Source organism: Nipponia nippon, unplaced genomic scaffold, assembly GCF_047370975.1.
Source record: "Nipponia nippon isolate SJK-2023a ecotype South Korea unplaced genomic scaffold, ASM4737097v1 scaffold_4, whole genome shotgun sequence".
In the NCBI taxonomy this organism is placed as follows: domain Eukaryota; kingdom Metazoa; phylum Chordata; class Aves; order Pelecaniformes; family Threskiornithidae; genus Nipponia; species Nipponia nippon.
This window is the reverse complement of record NW_028262358.1, coordinates 125,462,638-125,477,805: the sequence shown is the minus strand read 5'-3', so window position 1 is coordinate 125,477,805 and position 15,168 is coordinate 125,462,638. Positions and strand designations below refer to the sequence as shown.

Sequence of the window (15,168 nt, the reverse complement as noted above, 5' to 3'; positions counted from 1 at the left end):
TCGACAGCGCGCGAGCCAGCGGGCAAGAGAGCAGCTGGGCAAGCGTGTGGAAAGCACATCAGAGATGGCAAAAAAAGCAAGCAAGAAGGTAGGAGCGGGGTGCTGCGGTGTCACCCCAACCTCTCCTCCCCTCAGGGGATCTCGCCGGGTTTCTCGGCCTCCCCACTGCACGTCCCCTCGTCACGCAGAAGCTCTGGAGATGCTGGCGCTCCCTGGGCGAGATGGAGGAGTGGAAGCTGACGGCGCTGCTCTTCATCTCAAGCCTGAGCCTTTGGGGCCTCTGCACGCTCCTGCTGCCCTGCGTCCCCGCCTTGGTGACCATCCTGGGGCTGGGCATCTTCATGACCTGGTGTCCCAAGGGCGAGGCCAAGGTGGGGGTCCGTCTCGGCATCGCCCCAAACACTCCCTGGGCAGGGGTGACCCGGGGCAGAGCCCATCCCCGGGGCGCTGGGGAGGGGCCCCATTTTGGGAGGCACCACTGAACAGTGGCCAGTGCCCACCCAGCCAGGTCCCTGCTCCGCAGCCACCGAGCCACCTCCGCTCGCGCACCGGGCTCGGGGCCCCTCCTGCCCCTGTAACTCCAGTGGCCCTTGCCAGGGTCCTTGTTCCCTGGGCAGGGGCCCTCCTGGCTGGGGGGAGACCCCCGGCACTAACCCGGGGCTGGCTTTCTGGGGGCAGGAGACCTCCGCGGGGAAGAGCTGCTGGAGGAGCAAGAGGGAGGACCCGATAGGTGAGCAGCCCCGTCCCAGAGCTGCCCCGGGCTCCGCAGCGGCTCCCGGCCGAGAGAGGCCATTGCAGCCGGAGCCCCCGCCACGGCTGCCCTCGCTCACTCTGCCTCTGCCTCCTCCGCCAGGAGCCGCCGTCCCCTGGGAAGGCGTGGAGGGGTCGACACAGAGCCTGAAGGCAAGGTAAGGAGGCAATGCCCTCTGCTGACACCCGCGTACCCCCTCCCACAGAGCCCACCCGTGGCGCCAGCGCTGGGCCCCAGCCCCTGGCCTGGGCTGGCCCTTTTCTCCTCGGCCTGGAAGGCGCCCGGCCCCTCGCTCTGCGCCTGCTGCCGCTGGGCTGGGCTTGCCCCGGGTCCCCAAGCCCTCCTGCCCCAGAGCATCCCAGAGCCGGCAGGGCTGGCTCCGGGCAGCTGGGGGACCACGCGGTCGGTCGGAAGGTGGAGAGAGGGTGCTGGGGCTATCCTGTCCCCAGCAGCGCCCGCAGCCCAGCCGGGATTTCCCCCCGCAGGTGGGGGAAGCCCCATGGAGGAGGACGGTGGGGAAGCAACAGCAGCGGGGAAGCAGCCTCTGCAAGTGACCTCCCCGGGGAGACAGGAGGCACGGGGCGAGCTGGAAATTTCAGTGCCGGCACCAGCTCGGGGCTCCTCAGGAACCAGCCCTCCGTCACCAATGTGGAGGAGCTCGCCAGATCCCTGATGGAGTCCCTGGACGTGTCCCCGATCTGCCTCGACCTGCTGGGAAAGCTGAAGGAAGCGCAGGCTAGCGGCACTCTAAGCCAGTGCGGAGCCATACGGAAAGAATACCCCGTCTGCCTGCAGTGCCCTCGATGCCTCACGGGCAGCTGCCCGCACCGCAGCCAGCCCGCGGCAGAACAGCACCTGCCCGTGCTGGCCGCCATCCTCCGCACCGCCGACATCCTGGTGCACGAGGAGGATGTGCAGCTGGAAATGGGGCTGGGCTTTGAGCTGGCCATCGGCGGGGAGCCGCTCTACGTGTGGGAGAGAGCGCAGCGGCTCCCCGAAATGGCCCCCGAGAGGTGCTGCCAGATCTGCAAGGCGCCTCTGCCCAGGAGCTGTGGGGCCAGCGAGAGCTCGCAGGCGTTGCTCCCCACCGTCAGGGCCTGGGGAGCACCGGAGGGGAGAAGAGACCGGCGCGGCAGGACACAAGGGCTCCTCCGGCGAGGCAGACGCGCACAGACCGCGACGACACCAGCAGTGCCGACCTGCAGCCGGAGGGGCAGGAGGAGTCTGTCCCCACCGCGGTCCCCACCACAGACCCCACGCAGCCCCGGCCCTCAGGGCAAGAGCCCCCGTCTCCTACGATCCTGGACCGGCTGCGGAGAGCTGGGACGGAGCCCCTGCCCCGGGTGGGGTACAAGGCCGCGGGGTGGAAGGTCGCTCTGCAGCGCATCCGGCAGTCCTGGTCCAGACTGAAGAGCGGCGTGCGGAGGAGCATTGGGGACGACTGGGACTGGCTGTGGGCAGGAGAGAGCTCGGAACCCGAGGACACCGTGGAGAGGGACGAGACGCTGCCGTTCAGCCTCCGCTTAAGGGGCAACGCGCTCTTCCACAGCACGGACATGGAGGCGTAAGGAGCCGCGGCAGGAAAAGGTGGGCGCGGGGGAGCGTGGGCAGGGGGAGCCCGGCACGGGAGGCTGGGGACGGGACTGGGCTGCCTTGTGCGGCCCTCGAAGCTGTGCTGTTCGGGAGGTGATTGTGCAGGACGAGCCGCGGCCGTCTGGGAGCGTTGGGATGGCGGCGAGAGATGCGATGTCTTGGATGGGGCTGTTAAACAGGAGCGCGACTGAGTCCAAATTGTTGACTGCCTGCGAGCTGTGGTCCCTTTGGCCCCCGGGGAGCTGTTCCAGCAGATAGCCACATGGCTTCTGTGTGCCCTTCTCCCTCCTAGGGTGGCCAAGAGGAGACTACCCGCTGGGCAGCCCCAACCAGGGCAGCCCCCAGGCGGCCCGGCCCTCGGCGCAGAACGGCGGCCACTCGGCCCAGAGCAGCGGCTGCAGCTCCGGAGAGGCCGCGGCACAGACCGCAGGCTGCAGGCTGGGCCCAGGCCTTTCTCCCGGGGCAGGGAGAGCCCTGGAGGGAAGAGGGGCCCAAGAAGGTTGGTTAAGATGACGTAGCCATCGCGGCGGCCCATCCCGGCCGAGGGCTGGAGGCGGGCGGCCCGGAGGGACCTTCCCTGCCCGCTCCCCCGCAGGCCCTGGGCTATGGCCTGGGGTGCGCTCCTCCCCAGACCCCGTCACGGGCTCTCTGGGGCGGCTGCTCCCTGATGGCTTCACAGTCTCCCGCACCAGCTCAGCCCTGGGTCGCTGTGGCAGCCATTGTGTGTCGACGTGTCGTCACCGTTGCATCACAAACGTGGCCGTATGTTAGCAGGTTTCGGGGAGGCCCGTGCGTCACTTCGACAGCGCGCGAGCCAGCGGGCAAGAGAGCAGCTGGGCAAGCGTGTGGAAAGCACATCAGAGATGGCAAAAAAAGCAAGCAAGAAGGTAGGAGCGGGGTGCTGCGGTGTCACCCCAACCTCTCCTCCCCTCAGGGGATCTCGCCGGGTTTCTCGGCCTCCCCACTGCACGTCCCCTCGTCACGCAGAAGCTCTGGAGATGCTGGCGCTCCCTGGGCGAGATGGAGGAGTGGAAGCTGACGGCGCTGCTCTTCATCTCAAGCCTGAGCCTTTGGGGCCTCTGCACGCTCCTGCTGCCCTGCGTCCCCGCCTTGGTGACCATCCTGGGGCTGGGCATCTTCATGACCTGGTGTCCCAAGGGCGAGGCCAAGGTGGGGGTCCGTCTCGGCATCGCCCCAAACACTCCCTGGGCAGGGGTGACCCGGGGCAGAGCCCATCCCCGGGGCGCTGGGGAGGGGCCCCATTTTGGGAGGCACCACTGAACAGTGGCCAGTGCCCGCCCAGCCAGGTCCCTGCTCCGCAGCCACCGAGCCACCTCCGCTCGCGCACCGGGCTCGGGGCCCCTCCTGTCCCTGTAACTCCAGTGGCCCTTGCCAGGGTCCTTGTTCCCTGGGCAGGGGCCCTCCTGGCTGGGGGGAGACCCCCGGCACTAACCCGGGGCTGGCTTTCTGGGGGCAGGAGACCTCCGCGGGGAAGAGCTGCTGGAGGAGCAAGAGGGAGGACCCGATAGGTGAGCAGCCCCGTCCCAGAGCTGCCCCGGGCTCCGCAGCGGCTCCCGGCCGAGAGAGGCCATTGCAGCCGGAGCCCCCGCCACGGCTGCCCTCGCTCACTCTGCCTCTGCCTCCTCCGCCAGGAGCCGCCGTCCCCTGGGAAGGCGTGGAGGGGTCGACAGAGAGCCTGAAGGCAGGGTAAGGAGGCAATGCCCTCTGCTGACACCCGCGTACCCCCTCCCACAGAGCCCACCCGTGGCGCCAGCGCTGGGCCCCAGCCCCTGGCCTGGGCTGGCCCTTTTCTCCTCGGCCTGGAAGGCGCCCGGCCCCTCGCTCTGCGCCTGCTGCCGCTGGGCTGGGCTTGCCCCGGGTCCCCAAGCCCTCCTGCCCCAGAGCATCCCAGAGCCGGCAGGGCTGGCTCCGGGCAGCTGGGGGACCACGCGGTCGGTCGGAAGGTGGAGAGAGGGTGCTGGGGCTATCCTGTCCCCAGCAGCGCCCGCAGCCCAGCCGGGATTTCCCCCCGCAGGTGGGGGAAGCCCCATGGAGGAGGACGGTGGGGAAGCAACAGCAGCGGGGAAGCAGCCTCTGCAAGTGACCTCCCCGGGGAGACAGGAGGCACGGGGCGAGCTGGAAATTTCAGTGCCGGCACCAGCTCGGGGCTCCTCAGGAACCAGCCCTCCGTCACCAATGTGGAGGAGCTCGCCAGATCCCTGATGGAGTCCCTGGACGTGTCCCCGATCTGCCTCGACCTGCTGGGAAAGCTGAAGGAAGCGCAGGCTAGCGGCACTCTAAGCCAGTGCGGAGCCATAAGGAAAGAATACCCCGTCTGCCTGCAGTGCCCTCGATGCCTCACGGGCAGCTGCCCGCACCGCAGCCAGCCCGCGGCAGAACAGCACCTGCCCGTGCTGGCCGCCATCCTCCGCACCGCCGACATCCTGGTGCACGAGGAGGATGTGCAGCTGGAAATGGGGCTGGGCTTTGAGCTGGCCATCGGCGGGGAGCCGGTCTACGTGTGGGAGAGAGCGCAGCGGCTCCCCGAAATGGCCCCCGAGAGGTGCTGCCAGATCTGCAAGGCGCCTCTGCCCAGGAGCTGTGGGGCCAGCGAGAGCTCGCAGGCGTTGCTCCCCACCGTCAGGGCCTGGGGAGCACCGGAGGGGGAGAAGAGACCGGCGCGGCAGGACGCAAGGGCTCCTCCGGCGAGGCAGACGCGCACAGACCGCGACGACACCAGCAGTGCCGACCTGCAGCCGGAGGGGCAGGAGGAGTCTGTCCCCACCGCGGTCCCCACCACAGACCCCACGCAGCCCCGGCCCTCAGGGCAAGAGCCCCCGTCTCCTACGATCCTGGACCGGCTGCGGAGAGCTGGGACGGAGCCCCTGCCCCGGGTGGGGTACAAGGCCGCGGGGTGGAAGGTCGCTCTGCAGCGCATCCGGCAGTCCTGGTCCAGACTGAAGAGCGGCGTGCGGAGGAGCATTGGGGACGACTGGGACTGGCTGTGGGCAGGAGAGAGCTCGGAACCCGAGGACACCGTGGAGAGGGACGAGACGCTGCCGTTCAGCCTCCGCTTAAGGGGCAACGCGCTCTTCCACAGCACGGACATGGAGGCGTAAGGAGCCGCGGCAGGAAAAGGTGGGCGCGGGGGAGCGTGGGCAGGGGGAGCCCGGCACGGGAGGCTGGGGACGGGACTGGGCTGCCTTGTGCGGCCCTCGAAGCTGTGCTGTTCGGGAGGTGATTGTGCAGGACGAGCCGCGGCCGTCTGGGAGCGTTGGGATGGCGGCGAGAGATGCGATGTCTTGGATGGGGCTGTTAAACAGGAGCGCGACTGAGTCCAAATTGTTGACTGCCTGCGAGCTGTGGTCCCTTTGGCCCCCGGGGAGCTGTTCCAGCAGATAGCCACATGGCTTCTGTGTGCCCTTCTCCCTCCTAGGGTGGCCAAGAGGAGACTACCCGCTGGGCAGCCCCAACCAGGGCAGCCCCCAGGCGGCCCGGCCCTCGGCGCAGAACGGCGGCCACTCGGCCCAGAGCAGCGGCTGCAGCTCCGGAGAGGCCGCGGCACAGACCGCAGGCTGCAGGCTGGGCCCAGGCCTTTCTCCCGGGGCAGGGAGAGCCCTGGAGGGAAGAGGGGCCCAAGAAGGTTGGTTAAGACGACGTAGCCATCGCGGCGGCCCATCCCGGCCGAGGGCTGGAGGCGGGCGGCCCGGAGGGACCTTCCCTGCCCGCTCCCCCGCAGGCCCTGGGCTATGGCCTGGGGTGCGCTGCCCCCCAGACCCCGTCACGGGCTCTCTGGGGCGGCTGCTCCCTGATGGCTTCACAGTCTCCCGCACCAGCTCAGCCCTGGGTCGCTGTGGCAGCCATTGTGTGTCGACGTGTCGTCACCGTTGCATCACAAACGTGGCCGTATGTTAGCAGGTTTCGGGGAGGCCCGTGCGTCACTTCGACAGCGCGCGAGCCAGCGGGCAAGAGAGCAGCTGGGCAAGCGTGTGGAAAGCACATCAGAGATGGCAAAAAAAGCAAGCAAGAAGGTAGGAGCGGGGTGCTGCGGTGTCACCCCAACCTCTCCTCCCCTCAGGGGATCTCGCCGGGTTTCTCGGCCTCCCCACTGCACGTCCCCTCGTCACGCAGAAGCTCTGGAGATGCTGGCGCTCCCTGGGCGAGATGGAGGAGTGGAAGCTGACGGCGCTGCTCTTCATCTCAAGCCTGAGCCTTTGGGGCCTCTGCACGCTCCTGCTGCCCTGCGTCCCCGCCTTGGTGACCATCCTGGGGCTGGGCATCTTCATGACCTGGTGTCCCAAGGGCGAGGCCAAGGTGGGGGTCCGTCTCGGCATCGCCCCAAACACTCCCTGGGCAGGGGTGACCCGGGGCAGAGCCCATCCCCGGGGCGCTGGGGAGGGGCCCCATTTTGGGAGGCACCACTGAACAGTGGCCAGTGCCCGCCCAGCCAGGTCCCTGCTCCGCAGCCACCGAGCCACCTCCGCTCGCGCACCGGGCTCGGGGCCCCTCCTGTCCCTGTAACTCCAGTGGCCCTTGCCAGGGTCCTTGTTCCCTGGGCAGGGGCCCTCCTGGCTGGGGGAGACCCCCGGCACTAACCCGGGGCTGGCTTTCTGGGGGCAGGAGACCTCCGCGGGGAAGAGCTGCTGGAGGAGCAAGAGGGAGGACCCGATAGGTGAGCAGCCCCGTCCCAGAGCTGCCCCGGGCTCCGCAGCGGCTCCCGGCCGAGAGAGGCCATTGCAGCCGGAGCCCCCGCCACGGCTGCCCTCGCTCACTCTGCCTCTGCCTCCTCCGCCAGGAGCCGCCGTCCCCTGGGAAGGCGTGGAGGGGTCGACACAGAGCCTGAAGGCAAGGTAAGGAGGCAATGCCCTCTGCTGACACCCGCGTACCCCCTCCCACAGAGCCCACCCGTGGCGCCAGCGCTGGGCCCCAGCCCCTGGCCTGGGCTGGCCCTTTTCTCCTCGGCCTGGAAGGCGCCCGGCCCCTCGCTCTGCGCCTGCTGCCGCTGGGCTGGGCTTGCCCCGGGTCCCCAAGCCCTCCTGCCCCAGAGCATCCCAGAGCCGGCAGGGCTGGCTCCGGGCAGCTGGGGGACCACGCGGTCGGTCGGAAGGTGGAGAGAGGGTGCTGGGGCTATCCTGTCCCCAGCAGCGCCCGCAGCCCAGCCGGGATTTCCCCCGCAGGTGGGGGAAGCCCCATGGAGGAGGACGGTGGGGAAGCAACAGCAGCGGGGAAGCAGCCTCTGCAAGTGACCTCCCCGGGGAGACAGGAGGCACGGGGCGAGCTGGAAATTTCAGTGCCGGCACCAGCTCGGGGCTCCTCAGGAACCAGCCCTCCGTCACCAATGTGGAGGAGCTCGCCAGATCCCTGATGGAGTCCCTGGACGTGTCCCCGATCTGCCTCGACCTGCTGGGAAAGCTGAAGGAAGCGCAGGCTAGCGGCACTCTAAGCCAGTGCGGAGCCATACGGAAAGAATACCCCGTCTGCCTGCAGTGCCCTCGATGCCTCACGGGCAGCTGCCCGCACCGCAGCCAGCCCGCGGCAGAACAGCACCTGCCCGTGCTGGCCGCCATCCTCCGCACCGCCGACATCCTGGTGCACGAGGAGGATGTGCAGCTGGAAATGGGGCTGGGCTTTGAGCTGGCCATCGGCGGGGAGCCGGTCTACGTGTGGGAGAGAGCGCAGCGGCTCCCCGAAATGGCCCCCGAGAGGTGCTGCCAGATCTGCAAGGCGCCTCTGCCCAGGAGCTGTGGGGCCAGCGAGAGCTCGCAGGCGTTGCTCCCCACCGTCAGGGCCTGGGGAGCACCGGAGGGGGAGAAGAGACCGGCGCGGCAGGACGCAAGGGCTCCTCCGGCGAGGCAGACGCGCACAGACCGCGACGACACCAGCAGTGCCGACCTGCAGCCGGAGGGGCAGGAGGAGTCTGTCCCCACCGCGGTCCCCACCACAGACCCCACGCAGCCCCGGCCCTCAGGGCAAGAGCCCCCGTCTCCTACGATCCTGGACCGGCTGCGGAGAGCTGGGACGGAGCCCCTGCCCCGGGTGGGGTACAAGGCCGCGGGGTGGAAGGTCGCTCTGCAGCGCATCCGGCAGTCCTGGTCCAGACTGAAGAGCGGCGTGCGGAGGAGCATCGGGGACGACTGGGACTGGCTGTGGGCAGGAGAGAGCTCGGAACCCGAGGACACCGTGGAGAGGGACGAGACGCTGCCGTTCAGCCTCCGCTTAAGGGGCAACGCGCTCTTCCACAGCACGGACATGGAGGCGTAAGGAGCCGCGGCAGGAAAAGGTGGGCGCGGGGGAGCGTGGGCAGGGGGAGCCCGGCACGGGAGGCTGGGGACGGGACTGGGCTGCCTTGTGCGGCCCTCGAAGCTGTGCTGTTCGGGAGGTGATTGTGCAGGACGAGCCGCGGCCGTCTGGGAGCGTTGGGATGGCGGCGAGAGATGCGATGTCTTGGATGGGGCTGTTAAACAGGAGCGCGACTGAGTCCAAATTGTTGACTGCCTGCGAGCTGTGGTCCCTTTGGCCCCCGGGGAGCTGTTCCAGCAGATAGCCACATGGCTTCTGTGTGCCCTTCTCCCTCCTAGGGTGGCCAAGAGGAGACTACCCGCTGGGCAGCCCCAACCAGGGCAGCCCCCAGGCGGCCCGGCCCTCGGCGCAGAACGGCGGCCACTCGGCCCAGAGCAGCGGCTGCAGCTCCGGAGAGGCCGCGGCACAGACCGCAGGCTGCAGGCTGGGCCCAGGCCTTTCTCCCGGGGCAGGGAGAGCCCTGGAGGGAAGAGGGGCCCAAGAAGGTTGGTTAAGACGACGTAGCCATCGCGGCGGCCCATCCCGGCCGAGGGCTGGAGGCGGGCGGCCCGGAGGGACCTTCCCTGCCCGCTCCCCCGCAGGCCCTGGGCTATGGCCTGGGGTGCGCTGCCCCCCAGACCCCGTCACGGGCTCTCTGGGGCGGCTGCTCCCTGATGGCTTCACAGTCTCCCGCACCAGCTCAGCCCTGGGTCGCTGTGGCAGCCATTGTGTGTCGACGTGTCGTCACCGTTGCATCACAAACGTGGCCGTATGTTAGCAGGTTTCGGGGAGGCCCGTGCGTCACTTCGACAGCGCGCGAGCCAGCGGGCAAGAGAGCAGCTGGGCAAGCGTGTGGAAAGCACATCAGAGATGGCAAAAAAAGCAAGCAAGAAGGTAGGAGCGGGGTGCTGCGGTGTCACCCCAACCTCTCCTCCCCTCAGGGGATCTCGCCGGGTTTCTCGGCCTCCCCACTGCACGTCCCCTCGTCACGCAGAAGCTCTGGAGATGCTGGCGCTCCCTGGGCGAGATGGAGGAGTGGAAGCTGACGGCGCTGCTCTTCATCTCAAGCCTGAGCCTTTGGGGCCTCTGCACGCTCCTGCTGCCCTGCGTCCCCGCCTTGGTGACCATCCTGGGGCTGGGCATCTTCATGACCTGGTGTCCCAAGGGCGAGGCCAAGGTGGGGGTCCGTCTCGGCATCGCCCCAAACACTCCCTGGGCAGGGGTGACCCGGGGCAGAGCCCATCCCCGGGGCGCTGGGGAGGGGCCCCATTTTGGGAGGCACCACTGAACAGTGGCCAGTGCCCGCCCAGCCAGGTCCCTGCTCCGCAGCCACCGAGCCACCTCCGCTCGCGCACCGGGCTCGGGGCCCCTCCTGTCCCTGTAACTCCAGTGGCCCTTGCCAGGGTCCTTGTTCCCTGGGCAGGGGCCCTCCTGGCTGGGGGGAGACCCCCGGCACTAACCCGGGGCTGGCTTTCTGGGGGCAGGAGACCTCCGCGGGGAAGAGCTGCTGGAGGAGCAAGAGGGAGGACCCGATAGGTGAGCAGCCCCGTCCCAGAGCTGCCCCGGGCTCCGCAGCGGCTCCCGGCCGAGAGAGGCCATTGCAGCCGGAGCCCCCGCCACGGCTGCCCTCGCTCACTCTGCCTCTGCCTCCTCCGCCAGGAGCCGCCGTCCCCTGGGAAGGCGTGGAGGGGTCGACACAGAGCCTGAAGGCAGGGTAAGGAGGCAATGCCCTCTGCTGACACCCGCGTACCCCCTCCCACAGAGCCCACCCGTGGCGCCAGCGCTGGGCCCCAGCCCCTGGCCTGGGCTGGCCCTTTTCTCCTCGGCCTGGAAGGCGCCCGGCCCCTCGCTCTGCGCCTGCTGCCGCTGGGCTGGGCTTGCCCCGGGTCCCCAAGCCCTCCTGCCCCAGAGCATCCCAGAGCCGGCAGGGCTGGCTCCGGGCAGCTGGGGGACCACGCGGTCGGTCGGAAGGTGGAGAGAGGGTGCTGGGGCTATCCTGTCCCCAGCAGCGCCCGCAGCCCAGCCGGGATTTCCCCCCGCAGGTGGGGGAAGCCCCATGGAGGAGGACGGTGGGGAAGCAACAGCAGCGGGGAAGCAGCCTCTGCAAGTGACCTCCCCGGGGAGACAGGAGGCACGGGGCGAGCTGGAAATTTCAGTGCCGGCACCAGCTCGGGGCTCCTCAGGAACCAGCCCTCCGTCACCAATGTGGAGGAGCTCGCCAGATCCCTGATGGAGTCCCTGGACGTGTCCCCGATCTGCCTCGACCTGCTGGGAAAGCTGAAGGAAGCGCAGGCTAGCGGCACTCTAAGCCAGTGCGGAGCCATACGGAAAGAATACCCCGTCTGCCTGCAGTGCCCTCGATGCCTCACGGGCAGCTGCCCGCACCGCAGCCAGCCCGCGGCAGAACAGGACCTGCCCGTGCTGGCCGCCATCCTCCGCACCGCCGACATCCTGGTGCACGAGGAGGATGTGCAGCTGGAAATGGGGCTGGGCTTTGAGCTGGCCATCGGCGGGGAGCCGCTCTACGTGTGGGAGAGAGCGCAGCGGCTCCCCGAAATGGCCCCCGAGAGGTGCTGCCAGATCTGCAAGGCGCCTCTGCCCAGGAGCTGTGGGGCCAGCGAGAGCTCGCAGGCGTTGCTCCCCACCGTCAGGGCCTGGGGAGCACCGGAGGGGGAGAAGAGACCGGCGCGGCAGGACGCAAGGGCTCCTCCGGCGAGGCAGACGCGCACAGACCGCGACGACACCAGCAGTGCCGACCTGCAGCCGGAGGGGCAGGAGGAGTCTGTCCCCACCGCGGTCCCCACCACAGACCCCACGCAGCCCCGGCCCTCAGGGCAAGAGCCCCCGTCTCCTACGATCCTGGACCGGCTGCGGAGAGCTGGGACGGAGCCCCTGCCCCGGGTGGGGTACAAGGCCGCGGGGTGGAAGGTCGCTCTGCAGCGCATCCGGCAGTCCTGGTCCAGACTGAAGAGCGGCGTGCGGAGGAGCATTGGGGACGACTGGGACTGGCTGTGGGCAGGAGAGAGCTCGGAACCCGAGGACACCGTGGAGAGGGACGAGACGCTGCCGTTCAGCCTCCGCTTAAGGGGCAACGCGCTCTTCCACAGCACGGACATGGAGGCGTAAGGAGCCGCGGCAGGAAAAGGTGGGCGCGGGGGAGCGTGGGCAGGGGGAGCCCGGCACGGGAGGCTGGGGACGGGACTGGGCTGCCTTGTGCGGCCCTCGAAGCTGTGCTGTTCGGGAGGTGATTGTGCAGGACGAGCCGCGGCCGTCTGGGAGCGTTGGGATGGCGGCGAGAGATGCGATGTCTTGGATGGGGCTGTTAAACAGGAGCGCGACTGAGTCCAAATTGTTGACTGCCTGCGAGCTGTGGTCCCTTTGGCCCCCGGGGAGCTGTTCCAGCAGATAGCCACATGGCTTCTGTGTGCCCTTCTCCCTCCTAGGGTGGCCAAGAGGAGACTACCCGCTGGGCAGCCCCAACCAGGGCAGCCCCCAGGCGGCCCGGCCCTCGGCGCAGAACGGCGGCCACTCGGCCCAGAGCAGCGGCTGCAGCTCCGGAGAGGCCGCGGCACAGACCGCAGGCTGCAGGCTGGGCCCAGGCCTTTCTCCCGGGGCAGGGAGAGCCCTGGAGGGAAGAGGGGCCCAAGAAGGTTGGTTAAGACGACGTAGCCATCGCGGCGGCCCATCCCGGCCGAGGGCTGGAGGCGGGCGGCCCGGAGGGACCTTCCCTGCCCGCTCCCCCGCAGGCCCTGGGCTATGGCCTGGGGTGCGCTGCCCCCCAGACCCCGGCACGGGCTCTCTGGGGCGGCTGCTCCCTGATGGCTTCACAGTCTCCCGCACCAGCTCAGCCCTGGGTCGCTGTGGCAGCCATTGTGTGTCGACGTGTCGTCACCGTTGCATCACAAACGTGGCCGTATGTTAGCAGGTTTCGGGGAGGCCCGTGCGTCACTTCGACAGCGCGCGAGCCAGCGGGCAAGAGAGCAGCTGGGCAAGCGTGTGGAAAGCACATCAGAGATGGCAAAAAAAGCAAGCAAGAAGGTAGGAGCGGGGTGCTGCGGTGTCACCCCAACCTCTCCTCCCCTCAGGGGATCTCGCCGGGTTTCTCGGCCTCCCCACTGCACGTCCCCTCGTCACGCAGAAGCTCTGGAGATGCTGGCGCTCCCTGGGCGAGATGGAGGAGTGGAAGCTGACGGCGCTGCTCTTCATCTCAAGCCTGAGCCTTTGGGGCCTCTGCACGCTCCTGCTGCCCTGCGTCCCCGCCTTGGTGACCATCCTGGGGCTGGGCATCTTCATGACCTGGTGTCCCAAGGGCGAGGCCAAGGTGGGGGTCCGTCTCGGCATCGCCCCAAACACTCCCTGGGCAGGGGTGACCCGGGGCAGAGCCCATCCCCGGGGCGCTGGGGAGGGGCCCCATTTTGGGAGGCACCACTGAACAGTGGCCAGTGCCCGCCCAGCCAGGTCCCTGCTCCGCAGCCACCGAGCCACCTCCGCTCGCGCACCGGGCTCGGGGCCCCTCCTGTCCCTGTAACTCCAGTGGCCCTTGCCAGGGTCCTTGTTCCCTGGGCAGGGGCCCTCCTGGCTGGGGGGAGACCCCCGGCACTAACCCGGGGCTGGCTTTCTGGGGGCAGGAGACCTCCGCGGGGAAGAGCTGCTGGAGGAGCAAGAGGGAGGACCCGATAGGTGAGCAGCCCCGTCCCAGAGCTGCCCCGGGCTCCGCAGCGGCTCCCGGCCGAGAGAGGCCATTGCAGCCGGAGCCCCCGCCACGGCTGCCCTCGCTCACTCTGCCTCTGCCTCCTCCGCCAGGAGCCGCCGTCCCCTGGGAAGGCGTGGAGGGGTCGACACAGAGCCTGAAGGCAGGGTAAGGAGGCAATGCCCTCTGCTGACACCCGCGTACCCCCTCCCACAGAGCCCACCCGTGGCGCCAGCGCTGGGCCCCAGCCCCTGGCCTGGGCTGGCCCTTTTCTCCTCGGCCTGGAAGGCGCCCGGCCCCTCGCTCTGCGCCTGCTGCCGCTGGGCTGGGCTTGCCCCGGGTCCCCAAGCCCTCCTGCCCCAGAGCATCCCAGAGCCGGCAGGGCTGGCTCCGGGCAGCTGGGGGACCACGCGGTCGGTCGGAAGGTGGAGAGAGGGTGCTGGGGCTATCCTGTCCCCAGCAGCGCCCGCAGCCCAGCCGGGATTTCCCCCCGCAGGTGGGGGAAGCCCCATGGAGGAGGACGGTGGGGAAGCAACAGCAGCGGGGAAGCAGCCTCTGCAAGTGAGCTCCCCGGGGAGACAGGAGGCACGGGGCGAGCTGGAAATTTCAGCGCCGGCACCAGCTCGGGGCTCCTCAGGAACCAGCCCTCCATCGCCAACGTGGAGGAGCTCGCCAGATCCCTGATGGAGTCCCTGGACGTGTCCCCGATCTGCCTCGACCTGCTGGGAAAGCTGAAGGAAGCGCAGGCTAGCGGCACTCTAAGCCAGTGCGGAGCCATAAGGAAAGAATACCCCGTCTGCCTGCAGTGCCCTCGATGCCTCACGGGCAGCTGCCCGCACCGCAGCCAGTCCGCGGCAGAACAGGACCTGCCCGTGCTGGCCGCCATCCTCCGCACCGCCGACATCCTGGTGCACGAGGAGGACGTGCAGCTGGAAACGGGGCTGGGCTTTGAGCTGGCCATCGGCGGGGAGCCGGTCTACGTGTGGGAGATAACGCAGCGGCTCCCCGAAATGGCCCCCGAGAGGTGCTGCCAGATCTGCAAGGCGCCTCTGCCCAGGAGCTGTGGGGCCAGCGAGAGCTCGCAGGCGTTGCTCCCCACCGTCAGGGCCTGGGGAGCACCGGAGGGAGAGAAGAGACCGGCGCGGCAGGACGCAAGGGCTCCTCCGGCGAGGCAGACGCGCACAGAATGCGACGACACCAGCAGTGCCGACCTGCAGCCGGAGGGGCAGGAGGAGTCTGTCCCCACCGCGGTCCCCACCACAGACCCCACGCAGCCCCGGCCCTCAGGGCAAGAGCCCCCGTCTCCTACGATCCTGGACCGGCTGCGGAGAGCTGGGACGGAGCCCCTGCCCCGGGTGGGGTACAAGGCCGCGGGGTGGAAGGTCGCTCTGCAGCGCATCCGGCAGTCCTGGTCCAGACTGAAGAGCGGCGTGCGGAGGAGCATCGGGGACGACTGGGACTGGCTGTGGGCAGGAGAGAGCTCGGAACCCGAGGACACCGTGGAGAGGGACGAGACGCTGCCGTTCAGCCTCCGCTTAAGGGGCAACGCGCTCTTCCACACCACGGCCATGGAGGCGTAAGGAGCCGCGGCAGGAAAAGGTGGGAGTGGGGGAGCGTGGGCAGGGGGAGCCCGGCACGGGAGGCTGGGGACGGGACTGGGCTGCCTTGTGCGGCCCTCAAAGCTGTGCTGCTCAGGAGGCGTTTGTGCAGGACGAGCCGCGGCCGTCTGGGAGCGTTGGGATGACGGCGAGAGATGCGAAGGACAGCCCGGGGCACGGGCAAGGCCAAGAGGAGCCCTCGAGCGCCTCGTGCTCTGCTGGGAGGGAGCAAGGATCTGCCCGTCATCTCCGGAGGC

At 69.3% G+C, this 15,168-nt stretch overlaps 5 protein-coding genes across 5 annotated transcripts; all 5 read left to right on the top strand.

The window, feature by feature from the left end:
* The first annotated feature begins 221 nt into the window (after positions 1 to 221).
* On the top strand, positions 222 to 2,319 carry LOC148053529 (uncharacterized). Its single transcript, XM_087776417.1, is given in 5 exon segments — positions 222 to 371; positions 679 to 730; positions 854 to 908; positions 1,237 to 1,859; positions 1,862 to 2,319. Coding segments are annotated over 5 exon segments (1,338 nt in total).
* Positions 2,320 to 3,364: 1,045 nt separating this feature from the next.
* Positions 3,365 to 5,463, top strand: LOC148053528 (uncharacterized). The gene is made up of 4 exons (XM_087776416.1): positions 3,365 to 3,514; positions 3,822 to 3,873; positions 3,997 to 4,051; positions 4,380 to 5,463. The coding sequence occupies exons 1-4, from the start codon at positions 3,365 to 3,367 to the stop codon at positions 5,461 to 5,463; spliced, it is 1,341 nt and encodes a 446-aa protein (XP_087632542.1).
* A 1,045-nt stretch (positions 5,464 to 6,508) lies between these two features.
* Positions 6,509 to 9,794, top strand: LOC148053527 (uncharacterized). Its single transcript, XM_087776415.1, has 7 exons — positions 6,509 to 6,658; positions 6,905 to 7,016; positions 7,140 to 7,194; positions 7,522 to 8,624; positions 8,923 to 9,129; positions 9,405 to 9,517; positions 9,618 to 9,794. Exons 1-4 carry the CDS (start codon positions 6,509 to 6,511, stop codon positions 8,603 to 8,605), a joined length of 1,401 nt encoding a protein of 466 aa, XP_087632541.1. The 3' UTR covers positions 8,606 to 8,624; positions 8,923 to 9,129; positions 9,405 to 9,517; positions 9,618 to 9,794.
* LOC148053526 (uncharacterized) lies at positions 9,651 to 11,749 on the top strand. Its single transcript, XM_087776414.1, has 4 exons — positions 9,651 to 9,800; positions 10,108 to 10,159; positions 10,283 to 10,337; positions 10,666 to 11,749. The coding sequence occupies exons 1-4, from the start codon at positions 9,651 to 9,653 to the stop codon at positions 11,747 to 11,749; spliced, it is 1,341 nt and encodes a 446-aa protein (XP_087632540.1).
* A 1,045-nt stretch (positions 11,750 to 12,794) lies between these two features.
* LOC148053525 (uncharacterized) lies at positions 12,795 to 15,168 on the top strand. The gene is made up of 5 exons (XM_087776412.1): positions 12,795 to 12,944; positions 13,252 to 13,303; positions 13,427 to 13,481; positions 13,810 to 14,912; positions 15,024 to 15,168. Exons 1-4 carry the CDS (start codon positions 12,795 to 12,797, stop codon positions 14,891 to 14,893), a joined length of 1,341 nt encoding a protein of 446 aa, XP_087632538.1. The 3' UTR covers positions 14,894 to 14,912; positions 15,024 to 15,168.